This window comes from Dasypus novemcinctus, chromosome 12 (assembly GCF_030445035.2).
Source record: "Dasypus novemcinctus isolate mDasNov1 chromosome 12, mDasNov1.1.hap2, whole genome shotgun sequence".
Lineage (NCBI taxonomy): Eukaryota > Metazoa > Chordata > Mammalia > Cingulata > Dasypodidae > Dasypus > Dasypus novemcinctus.
Genome location: NC_080684.1, coordinates 86,424,923 through 86,438,590, shown reverse-complemented (window position 1 = coordinate 86,438,590; position 13,668 = coordinate 86,424,923). Strand labels below are relative to the sequence as shown.

Genomic DNA, 13,668 nt, shown 5'->3' with positions numbered 1-13,668 from the left:
AAATTGAAGCTATGTTTCAAACTTGCCTATAAAAAGGCAGAAGAAATGGGAATTGTGGTTATTAGGAACTACAGAACTTATTCAAGTTTATTTTGTTCATTATTTTTAAATAAGGACTTGCTGTGCAGAAGGGGTGAATGTTGATGATGAGGTTAAAAATCTGAGAGTGAACAGGGGTAACAATGGAACAAAGAACACTTGGAGAATTAGATCTTATATATAGAAGTATAGCTTTCCCCCTGAGTCTTAAGGGAAGAAGATAAGGATGTGTAGCCGCACACACGGAGAGCTGACGCAACAAAAAGAACCACAGATTCCTGGTGCCACTGATAAGGACAGAAGCGGTCACAGAAGAACACACAGCAAATGGACACAGAGAGCAGACAACTGGGGGGGAGGGGGGAGAACAAATGTATAAAAAAAAATGAAGAGAACTTAGAAGGTAAGAGAGCAGATGGCCTGAAAGTAAGCTCTTTAACATATATTTTTCATCAGTAACAGAGTATAAGGTTGCCTACGTTTCCAAGTAAGTTCTAACTCTCGATTACTTTAGTTAACCTGTAAATTCCTTAAGAAATGGACACCAACTTACTGACATACTGGTACACAACCTAACTCTTACAAATCCCATTTCTACAATGTTGGGTATAAGAGGGCTGGAATCTGCCCACTGTCTAGAAGCCTGGAACTTTGACCACTGTGTATGTAATAGTATTGTACCACAACTGTTTGATTATACATAGTCTCAATTATCTTTCACATACAATTATAAATAAATACATGATAATATAATATTACATATATAAATATTAGTAAGCACAAAAGGAAGGCATTTCTGCCTGGGTGTGATATCAACTTACTAGATGTGTGTACTATAAAACTTTGAGTAAGTTGCTTAACCTTTCTGTGTTTAGTTAAACTGACTGGTAAAATAGGGCAAATGCTACTGTTTAACTCATAGTGTTATTAGACATTGTGACCTTTCTGGGATATCCACTGTAGTACGTTAGTTTTCTAGGCTGTCATCACTGTGCTGTTGGCTTGCTTTCTCCACTTCACAGACACGGGCTACCAGTATTATAACAAATTGCCTAATATAAATTAGTCCTTAATATATATTACTCTTTAGTACCAGAAAATTCTGTATTGTTTAATATCAACTTCATCAAGCACTTTTCCTTATAAAGTTTGAAGTTTCAAAGATTTGGTTGAAACATTAAATGAAGAATGGGTTTTAAAAAAAAAAAGGGGGGAAGTGGACTTGGCCCAGTGGGTAGGGCGTCTGTCTACCACATGGGAGGTCCGCAGTTCAAACCCCGGGCCTCCTTGACCCATGTGGAGCTGGCCCATGCACAGTGCTGATGTGCGCAAGGAGTGCCCTGCCATGCAGGGGTGTCCCCCATGTAGGGGAGCCCCACACACAAGGAGTGCGCCTCATAAGAAGAGCCGCCCAGCGTGAAAGAAAGCGCAGCCTGCCCAAGAATGGTGCCGCCCACATGGAGAGGTGACACAACAAGATGATGCAACAAAAAGAAACACAGATTCTGGTGCCTCTGACAACAGAAGCAGACAAAGAAGATGCAGCAAATAGACACAGAGAACAGACAACCAGGGTGGAGGAGGAAGGGGAGAGAAATAAATAAATAAATAAATCTTTTTTTTTAAATTAAGAATGGGGATATGTATCTTCATTCCTTGTAACAGAAAATGGAAGAGATTGTTATCTTAATAATCTGAAAATGTGTGGTTTGATCTACATTCTTTTAAGAGTAACCTGGTTGTCATCTGGGCCAAGCTAGCCACAGAAACTGTTAGCACATATGAAATAAATGGGTAACATCCCAGAATCCCCATCATGCCCATGATCAAAGTAAGTCTGAAAACATGCATAAAAGAATAGGTCTATGAAATTAGTCAGTCAGTAAATAAATAATAAACAGAAATTAAGCAAAGTCTTTCTACATCCTCTGACTCTCACAATCATACCTAATGAAAAATGACTTTTGTTTCTTCAATATTAAACCACAAAAAAACTATAGCACATATTCCAAAATTGAGAGCTAAAAACATGGAAGTCAAGTTCTTCTAGAAGCTGAAGCTAGGTCCTATTATATTTGATTAACTATGTAAAAAATAAAAATCAAGAAAGGGATAAATATTCTCAAAATATATAGTGAAAATATTGATAGGTACAGGGAAAATTCCTAAGGTCTGGGGTAAGCTGGGATAGAAGTAGAAAATAAGGGATCGAAGATGGAAAAGTTCTATAAAGAAAAGTAAACTGAAGAACAGAAACAATTTTTAATAGAACCACTGCTATCCTATAGAGGGCAGAACCACAGAAACCATAGTCTTATTTTATGTCTGTCAAAATGGGAAAATAAAATAAATTGTTATTAGAAATTAAAGTTAGAATACTATAAAATTATAAATTATTATTCAAAATGAAAACTATTTCTTTATAAAAGAAATAATTGAAAAATACCACCATGGTGGCTTGGAATTATGTACCTCAGACAAATAGGTTAATCTTTATCCATTTCTGTGGGTGTGATCCATTGTAAATAGGAACTTTAGATGAGGTTACTTCAGTTAAGATGTGGCCCAAACGAATCAGAGTGGATCTTAGTCCTACTATTGGTTATAGAGAAGGCAACAGAGAGAAAGCTGGGGAGCAGCAAGAAGCTAGAAGTCAACAGAACCCAGAAGAGAAAGAAGACACCACCATGTGCAGAAAAGCCAAGGACCAAGGATCCCCAGCTATAGGCCCTGGAATGGCACAGTCTTCAGGAAGAAAGCACTGCCTTGCTTACGCATCGACTTTGGACTTCTCCTAGCTTCAGAACTGTAAGCCAGTAAATTCCCATTTGTTTTAGCAGCCAGGAAACTAAAACAACCATAGAACACCTTAATATCCACCAAGAATTATAATTTTCTTATTTTTTATTTTTTATTTTAGGAGGTACCAGGGATAGAACCCAGGAGCTAGTATATGGGAAGCAGGTACTCAACCACTGAGCGATATCCACTCACTAATGTAATTTGGTTTTTGTTTGTTTGTTTTGTTTTGTATTTGTTTTTAGGTGGTACCAAGGATCAAACCTGGGACTTCGTACATGGGAATCAGGCACTTAACTACTTGAGCTTCATCTGCTCCCAAATTTTTAGTGCTGAAAAGGATATGGAAGATTATCTAATGCCCTACTTTAATAAACACAAAGATGTTATGATTTACCCAAGGTCAATATAATCCTACATAATCCACCTGAGAAACTTGAATGTTTTACAATGTCTTAAAACACAGGAAACACATTCTGTGACTTAAGTAGCAATACTAAGTCATTTCTACAGTAAATAGAAGAGATAATGTTTTGTATAGAATAATAATGAAAAACAAAAAGCTCATTACCTGTGCAGGACTGATGTCAGTGGTGCTAACAACTTCATCTTCTTGTTGAGAATTGATGATATTTTTAATCCTCAATTCCACATCTTGAGCAACTTCTTCTACTGCTTTATAGAAAGGGTCCCTGCTGTTCTGTCCTTTAATGAGTTGCATCTTTATCAATGAGAGTATTCGACCTCCCGCAATGCTGAAAATAAAAATAATATCATCCAATACAATAGTACTAGAAATGACAATATGCTTATAAGCTTGAAAACATATTTCTCAGAGTTAATCAACACTTTTCAGAGAATATAGCTTTGATCTTATAAATCAAACAGAGTGGCATGTAAGAAAAAGATGAGAACATTAGAAACAAAATTTAAATTTTTTCCTCAAAGTAAGTCATTTCAACAAGATGAGTTACTTCCCCCTGGATTTGAAAGCTAAAGGGAAATGAATTAGTTATACATGAAAATAACAGATTTAGATGCAGTTACATACAAGCAATATACTTAAATTATGTATCCTTAGATACAACTAAAATGATATAGCAAAAACAGCTGCCTCTCATTGAAAACCAGAATACTTACTTTATTTTAATTTTAAAAACAAACCCAATTAGTAGATATTATTATACCTAAGTCACAAATGACAAATTTCAGTCTCAAGGAGGTTAAATAGTTTATCCAAGAACATCAGTGTACTGGGCTAGGAGATAGTGGATAAGAAAGGAAGTGGGCATGACACATGATATTGCATTCTAATACATGAATTATTATATGGAAAAGGAAATTAAGCTCGTTAGCAGTGATCAAAAGCAAACAAGAAATCACTATTTCTTTATACCCAACCTAAACCTGAAAGAATTTGGGCAGCAGCCTGTGATGGTTAGGCTATTCTGTCAACTCAGCCAGATAATTGTGCCCAGTTGTTCAGTCAAGCAAGCACTGGGCTAACTGTAATACAAGGGCATTTATGGACTTTAGTCACCATTAACTTTACTTCAGTGGTAAATCATAGATAGTTGGTTATAATTACATCAATCAGGGAGATTGCCATCAGCAATAAGTGATGCTTAACTCAGTTAGTTAAATGCCTTAAAAGGGGAAGTGATTCCAGCATTGAGAGAGAATCTCCCAGCTAGTCTTTGGACAGCCAATATCTCTCAGAACTCATCAAGAACCTTCATTGAACATTCACTGCCTACCTGCGGAACCTGAACTTGTGCATGCCCACAGCTGCGTGAGAGATTCTTACATAATCGCATACTATTGACAGCTATCCCTTGTTGATTCTGTTTCCCTAGAGAACCCTGACTAATACACAGCCCCTGCTCTAGAGGATCAAACCGGGACCAGTGTGAGATATACACAGGAGGAAGGCATTTAGTCCATTACATGCAAGCAATTACAGGTGCCCAAGAATAGAATGGGGCTCTTTTAAAGTCATGAGATCTCCATCCTTAAGGTATCCCAGGAAAGAATGATGCACCGTGCCAAAATGAAAAGGCGGTGTGAAGAAGATAGATTCTGGAATCTGACTGCCTGAATACCAATCGCAGCTCAGCAACTTCCCACTTTGGGTAAGCTATTTAACTTCTTGTTGACTGTTTCTTCCTCTGTAAAAGAGTATTAACAGCATAATTACTCTCATAAGATTGTTACAAGGAAGAAATGAGTTTATGAAAGTAAAAACAACTAGAATACTAGCTGGCACAGTCAGCATTAAGTGTTTGCTATTATCACTATCATTATTAGTTGACCTTGAAGGTCATTAAGGATTCTGTGATCCTATATTGGATATTTGGTCAATTCTTTTTAATATAAGGTAAGTAAAGTCAAAAAGTTTTTTACTTGGTAATATGTACTCATTAACATAAGAATTTTGAGCTAGTTTTTACATGTAAATAATTAGAAGATATTATATAGTATGTTAGAAATTTTACTTCACTGAATATTAATTTATTCAAAATAAGCATCTAATTAGTAACTATAACATTTTTACAGAGTTTGTAAAATTTTATTCATTAAGATTTTAAATATTCCTCCCAAAATTTCTTTTACTTATTCAAAAAGAACTTGCTAATAAAGGGCAAATATCAGATATGCTCTATTATTTATTCATTAAAATTTTCTGTCTACCTTCTTTATTGTACACTAACCACGTATAAGGTACTTGTGTATACTCTGTTGGTGGCACAGTGGTACACAAGACAGACAAGACCAAGTCTTGGGGCTTACACTATCTGTTCTGGAGGGGGGCAAATACTAAATAAGTACAACAATAAATATTTGCATAATGTAAATACCACAAAAGGGAAGCACAATGAAACCCAATGTTGTTAAGAGTCAAGGAACTGATGTCTAAAGAATTTATATTTAATCTGAGACATGAAGGATATGTCCAAAGAGAACAAGGAATGGCATTCCACGTAAAGAACACAGAAGCACAGATACCCTGAGTCAAAGGGAGCTTTGGCATATATGAAACAGAAAGAACATTATTATGGCTGGATCAGAGAAAGCATGAGGGAATATGTGTATCATTCACTTTCTTTTTTTTTTTTTTTAAGGTACTGGGGCTGGGGATTGAACCCTAGACCTCATATGTGGGAAGCCGGAACTCAACCACTGAGCCACATCAGCTTCCCTGAGTTGGTTTTTTCATTTGTTTGCTTGTTGTTGGATTTTTTGTTTTTAGGAGGCACTGGGGACAAAACATGCGACCTCTCATGTGGGAAGCAGGTGCTTAACCACTTGAGCCACATTTGCTCCCATCATTTTCTCCTGGTTCACTTCCTACCTGAATTGTCTTATCTTTTCAGTCTCTTTGCTTTTTCCTTCTCATCTCAATTTATAAGTATTGGGAGTCTCTTCTCTTCTCCATATAACACACCCTTGGTGATATCATCCAGCCCTATGGCTATAATTACCACCTCTATATGGATAATTCCCAAATGTATAAGTACAGTTCCAACTGCTACCCTGCATACAACCACCTACACAAAATCTCTACTTGGAAAATTAATAGGCATTTTGCTTAATGTGTCTCAAACCAAAGTTTTTTGTGTTTTTTTTCCCCACTGTTTTTTCTTATTTCAATAAATGGCAACTTCATTCTATCACCTGCTCTGGCCAAAATCCTTGGAGTCATGCTTGACTCCTTTCTTTCTCTGGTGTCCTGTACTCAATCCATTAGTAAATACACGTAGCATCTCTGCCACTGTCTCTTAGATTAAGTCCCATAACCTAAATAGCTTCCCCCTTCTACTCTTAAATCCTTACTATCTATTCTCTATACATCCACCAGGGTGATCTTGAAAACTCAAGGCAACACATCTCCGGTCTGCCCAAAAGCCCATACTAGCTTCACATCTCAGAATAAAAGTCAACGTCCTTAATATATACCTATAAGTCCCTATATATTCTGCTACCCCCTCCCTATTTCTTGGCTTTCTCCTGTACCAGTGTCCTTTAGATCATTTTACTCCACTCAAGCCACTAGGACTCCTTGTTGGTAAAGCACAACAAGCAGGCTCTTACCACAGACATTTGCTCCTGTTCACACTGCCTAGACCAACTCTTCAACTAGATATCTGATTGTCTCACTCTCTTCACTTCCTTCAGATTTCTTCTCAAATATTACCTCATCAAAGAGGCCTTCCCTTAGGTTCTATTTCAAATAACATTCCTCTCTACATCCTAACCCACAGCACACTCTATTCACCTTACTCACCTTTATTTTTATCTATTATCCCTCTTTCTCCACCCCCAGGAGAATGCAAAGTTAAAGCATTATATCCCCAGTTCTTAGAACAATGCCAGGCACATAGCGACAACCCAATAAATATTTGTTGAACCATTTGTTGAAAGGATTAAGTAATAAATGAATGATGCAAGATGAGAATGGAGAAAAAGTCAAGGGCCGAAGCATTCAGGGCATCATAGGCCAGGTTAAGATTTGATCTTTAACATAAAAACAACGTACAGCCTTTCAAGAGTTTCAAGAAGAGCACAAATTCTAAATTAATAGATTTTCAATGGATGGGATTTTATTCTACAATAATGTTGTATTATATTGAAATATAAAAAATATAGTTAACTACTAATATTCTGTAATTATGCCATAACGTTTTTTTTTAAAGATTTATTTATTTATTTCTCTCCCCTTCCCCCCCACTCCGGTTGTCTGCTCTCTGTGTCTATTTGCTGTGTGTTCTTTCTTTGTCTGCTTCTGTTGTCAGCAGCATGGGAATCTGTGTTTCTTTTTGTTGCATCATCTTGCTGTGTCAGCTCTCTGTGTGGGCGGCACCATTCCTGGGCAGGCTGCACTTTCTTTTGCGCTGGGCGGCTCTCCTTACAGGGCGCACTCCTTGTGCATGAGGCTCCCCTATGCGGGGGACACCCCTGTGTGGCAGGGCACTCCTTGCGCACATTAGCACTGTGCATGGGCCAGTTGCACACGGGTCAAGGAGGCCTGGAGTTTGAACCGCAGACCTCCCATGTGGTAGATGGACACCCTAACCACTGGGCCAAGTCAGTTTCCCATGCCATAACTTTTGACTAAAATTTAAATCAACCTATTGATTTCAAATATTCTCCATATATTTTTTGCTATTGTATAGTTTTCTTCCTTACTAATAAGAAAATAAATATTTAAGGATAAAGGCAAAGAAATGAAGCACATTTTTACTACTCAGTAAATATGCTACTTCTTTCCTTCATTAATATTTAATTTATTAAGCATCTACTAAACAGATGCTGAGATAAGGAGCTTATGGGAAACAAACAAGTAAACTGGTGATTGCAATATTGTGTTGTTAAATACTAGAACAGGGAGCACATGAATGCCAATGAATAAAAACAAATGGTGCAATACTATAACTGATTTTCAATAATATAAATATTTTTGAATACTTTTTTAAACCAATTTTATTAATACATATTAACAAAGCATGTATCTTTCCATATTCATTACAAATTCCAAGTTCATAGGATGGTTGCTATAGACAAGTCATATTTTATAAGTTAGAAATTATAGTGTTCGGTATTTACCTCCCAAATCGATTGGGGCCAAATATACCAATCCCTGACGAGTGGGACATATGGAAACTAAACACATAACAAGGCTTGGCCAATCAGAAACTCTCACCTGGGACTTTGAATCTTGAGAGAATAAAGAAAAGACATCTAGACAGAGAATGTTCAAGACAGCAGCAGTGGAGTGGAGAATACAATGAAGGCAGTGTCCAGTGAACCTCTGCCAGCTATTATATCCTAACCATATTGTTACTGTGGCATAACCCTGGTAGAGTTCTCTCCTCTCTAGGTTCTCTTGGGCTTCTGCCAATTTTCCAAGCTTGAATCTTCAGTCTTCCTACCAATTATCCTCCAATAAATCTCATTTCTGTTTAAGTTTTAAATCAGGAGCACTGATGGTTACGGCATTCCTAAAAAGTGGCATATAAAGATTGTTGCAGTTGAATCCCAAAGTTCCTTCAATCAGTTCTGATTCTGCAGTGCAGTGGTGCTGAAAGCATGGTCCCCAGACCAACATCAGCATCACCTAGGAACTCACAAGAAATGCAAATAAAATCTCAGGCTCATTCTAGACTTACTGAATCAGAAACTCTGGGAGTAGGACCCAGAAATCTGTGTTTTGTATGCTAGAGTTTGAACTATTGTTGAAGTGGCATAAAAGAAGTTATGGGTTGTTGTTTTCATCCTTACTGCCTTATTGGTAGATTAGGTATTATATTTTAGGGAACAAGCCAGATTTCCTAATAAGTCCTAGAAGTATAACTGTTCACATTTAAATAGCTGGGCCAGAAAGAGAAAGAAAGTTGGAAGAAAATTACAAAGAGATTTAATATATGATAATGTTTTAGACTGGTGTCTCCTTAATTTGCGTGATCATCAGAATCATATTCAACATTTATTTAAAACAGCAGTTCCCAGATCCCAGCCTACTGAATCACAATCTCATGAAAAGGGCAATGGATATTTGTTTGTTTGTTTTTTAAAGTAACATAAGTGATTCTTATCATTAGACATGCTTGGGAAACATTTCATGAAAAAATTAGCTACTTTAGGAAGGAACCATATTTTACTAACCTTCATATTATCGGCTTACATTTGGCAAACAGAAGAGATGACTGCTAAATGTTTATTGAATAAATGACCAACATCACATGGAACAATCTAAAGTTGTTAATAGTAAGACAAAGACATATATTTTACTATTAATCATTATTATTATTAACAGTACAAAGTATTTAGGGGTTTCTACTGAAAATATTTTGGCAAACTAGATACTAACTGGGAACATCTCACTGATGGAAATGGGAAAATCTCCATTTAGCACCCAATCACTCTCACAAAAGGAACACATAAGATTTGGAAGCTGTGACTGACAGGCAAGCAGGATGAAAGGGGTTTTCAAAAACACAAATATCACCAGGAGAACTGTGACCAGGGATAAAATCTTGGGCTAGCAGCAAGATGGGAGAAGGCAACCAGAGACTTTCACATTCAGACTGAACCTACCAAGGTGGAAGGAGTTAGTAATTGAAGCTATATTTTTAAATGTACTATATTTGATGCTGGTGTGAAAATATAATTGCTTTTTGTTTATTGCTTGTGTACCTAGCTACACTATTAAACTCTGTTAATTTCAATAATTTATCTTTAGATCCTTCAAGTTTTCTACATATACAATCATATTTTCACCAAATAATGAGTTTCATTTCTTCCTTTCCAGTTGTTAGAACTCTTATTCTTTTATTGCCTTGCTACCCAGAATTGGATATCCAATACTAAGCTCAAAAGAAATGAAGATAGCAGGAACTTTTGTTTTGTCCTTAAATGTAAAAGTTGCTAAAAAATTTCACCATGAAGTAGACTTTTATCAAAAGGTTAAAGTAAATGCCCTTATTTTTAGTTCACTTTTACCATGAAGGGGTAGCCCTTTGGGGTGGATATGTATTTCCTATGAGACTCCCATTCTCAGGCAGTCACTAAGCTTTGACCAATGTCCACTGAGACCATAAGAGGCTATAAAAACAGAATCTTCAATTCGCTAAATTTAACAAATGACGTCAAATCAAAAGCTGGCTTCTCTTCTTGACTTACCTCCCTGACTTTTCTACTTCAACCTGGCTTTTGGCCTGTGTTTTCCTTACATTTGTCTGTTCATAAATGCATTTAAGAAGCATTTAAAAATACATATTATCTGGAACTTTAATTATTTTCAATGAAAGAGTTGACCAGAGGACCTAATCTTCTGTACGTCCATTATCAGAAGTTTGAGCAGACTCTAGGATATAAACACTATATCCTAGTGCACACAGCCACTTTCTTTTTCATCTGGATTCTTAATTTCAAATTAAAAGCACAGAAATTAATTGGATGAGATGTGGCCAAAATGGAAACATAACATTCTGTTCCTTTTCTGGGAATTAATCTCTAATGAAAATTGTATAGGAAATGATTCAAAAGCAGAATAAAATAGGGAAGTGTTTTAATACCAATTATAAGGACAGGAATAAAAAAAGGAAACAGCCACTTTTTCTCCCTTTTCTTATTCCTCCTTCAGGAACAAATATGCTAAAAAAATTTTATAATGTCATTCACTGACTGAATAGTATTTAGGATAAAAGTTACAAGACTTTTATTTTTGATACTCGCAAAAGTCAAGATTTTGAACCCTGGCAAAATATCCATACATCATGGCTATGATTAATCTATGCTATGCTATAGATTCATTCTAGAACCAATCATTAGCTCTTTTTTCTTTTTGTCTTTATTTTTTTATTGTTACATTAAAAAAATTTGAGGTCCCCATATACTCCCCACCGCCCTCACTCCACTGCTCCCCCCATAACAACCACCTCCTACATCATGATGAGACATTCATTGCATTTGGTGAATACATCTCTGAGCACCGCTGCACCTCATGGTCAACGGTCCACATCATAGCCCACACTCTCCCACAGTCCACCCACTGGGCCATGGGAGGACATACAATGTCCGGTAACTGTCCCGTCAGCATCACCCAGGACAACTCCAAGTCCCGAAAATGCCCCACATCACATCTCTTCCTCCCACTCCCTACCCCCAGCAGCCACCATGGCCAATTTCCCCACACCAAGCCACATTTTCTTCGAATACTAATCACAATAGTTCATGAATAGAATATCAGTAAGTCCACTCTAATCCATACTTTATTCCTCCATCCTGTGGACCTTAGAATGGTTGTGTCCACTCCACATCTATACCAAGAGGGGGCTTAGATTCCACATGGATGCTGGATGCAATTCTGCTTTCAGTTGTAGGCACTCTTGGCTCCCTGGTGTGGTGTTGACCTTCTTCACCTCCATGTTAGATGAGTGGGGTAAGTCCAATAAACCAGAGCGTAGGAGTTGCAAGTCTCTTGAGGCTCAGGGCCTGGCTATCACATGGTCAGTCCAGAGATTCAGGTCCCCTGGGTATACATTAAACCCCAGCACCAACTACACTTCCAGTAAAAGTAACAGGAGAGACTTGTGGACAAAGATCACATCTGAGTCTAGCTCTATCACACAGAAACACAAATTCCAAAGTAGGGCCAACTGACATGGCACTGAATGCCATCTGCCATGACCATAGAACCTGTGGGTCTCTGTAGCCCTCAGAAGAACCAGCACCTGGGGTTTTATCTACTTTATCTGTCTCTGGGACTCTGCTCCAGTGTGCATAAGGGTGACCCCTCGGATAACCTCCCGGCTCTTTTTGGAGACTCATAGCCATACAAACTCATTTGTCCTTTCCATTTCCCACTTTGATTCAGGGTCATAAAGCATTTTTAACTCCTGGTATTATATGTAGACTGAGATATTCTGCTGGTCCGAGTTGACCCTTTTTATTCAAGGTCATTTTCTAGTTACATCATCAGCTGGTACTTGGTAGTAATCCCTCAGTGCGAGGGATGCTCATCCCGGGGAGTCATGTCCCACGCTGGGGGGAAGGCAAAGCATTTACACGCTGAGTTTGGCTTTGAGACTGGCCACATTTGAGCAACACAGAGGCTCTCAGGAGGTAACTCTTAGGCACCCTGCAGCTCTAGGCCTTGCTCTTATTTCAGGTGCACAGGCTCACAAGCTCACAAGCACAGTCATTAGTATCAAGGGCTCATTGTTGGACCTTCCTTCTTGTTCGATCTTTGCTGTTGCACTTGGGGGATTATTGCTGTTCCCTTAGGGACTGTGATAGAGTTCTCCTGGCTAGGAACTCGGCACTCCCTCAGTTGTTGTTTTTAATTGTAACCACTATGAAAATATCCAAACATTTTTATGTACCGTGTATATATGCCCTGTAGAACTCCCTGCCAACCATGTGTCCCCTGTCAATAACATCTCATACCAGTATTCCTCCCCTGCCATTGTTGAACCTCTCTGTGATCCAAAACTTCTTCAAAAGTGAAGCCCAATATATTGCCAGGTTCCATTAATAGGAAAATGGAATATAGTGATGAGTTTAAAGGTTAGGTATAGAATACATATTAATTTAGAAAAATTAAGGTAAAAATAAATTGGGGTATCAAAAAATGAAAAAACGCAAAAGCTTTGTTTTTGATGTTTTGCCTTCCATCACTACAGTAAGTATTGCTCTGTATGCAAGTTGGCAAGGCAACTTCTTCTGTCTTTTCCTCAGTGTCTATATCCTTTCTTTTTCTTTTTCCTAATTATTAAGCTTATCTTCACAAAAGTTTTAGATCACAGTAATTCATATATACAATATACAGTACTCCCACATATCCAACATAAAACCCTTTTCCCTTCCACAGAAATAATCTTTTTACATATTCATACTATATTTACTGAAACTGATGTACAGATATTGAGACAATAGCTTTCAAACAAGGTAACATTTGGGTTTTCATTGTGGTTTATATTTCAGACTATACAATTTTCTAAATTTCTAGTTATCTTATGTTTTACGTTATGATTTACATTTTAGCCTATCAGCCCCTATATGTTTTGGTGTAATTTAACATGTCTTATATATCTTGTGGAACACGTCTATTGCCCAAACAGCTACATTGATTCCATCTATTCAATACTTCTTTCCCCCTCCCCTTAGGGCGTAATCTTGTGGAACACGTCTATTGCCCAAACAGCTACATTGATTCCATCTATTCAATACTTCTTTCCCCCTCCCCTTAGGGCCCACAGTGACAGTCAATCTTCATTGCTTGAAGGGCCATGTTCAGAGATACTTGCAACAGTGTTGAGGGCTTGACAT

General features: G+C 37.5%; 1 protein-coding gene across 2 annotated transcripts in view; it reads right to left on the bottom strand.

Moving 5' to 3' along the window:
- The window catches only part of PARPBP (PARP1 binding protein), an 86,710-nt gene that overhangs the window by 20,185 nt on the left and 52,857 nt on the right, over positions 1-13,668 (bottom strand). For both annotated transcript variants that reach the window (XM_058308632.2, XM_058308633.2), the window contains one exon: positions 3,410-3,593. In XM_058308632.2, the coding sequence (XP_058164615.1) occupies positions 3,410-3,593 (184 nt within the window). The remainder of the gene's footprint in view (positions 1-3,409; positions 3,594-13,668) is intronic.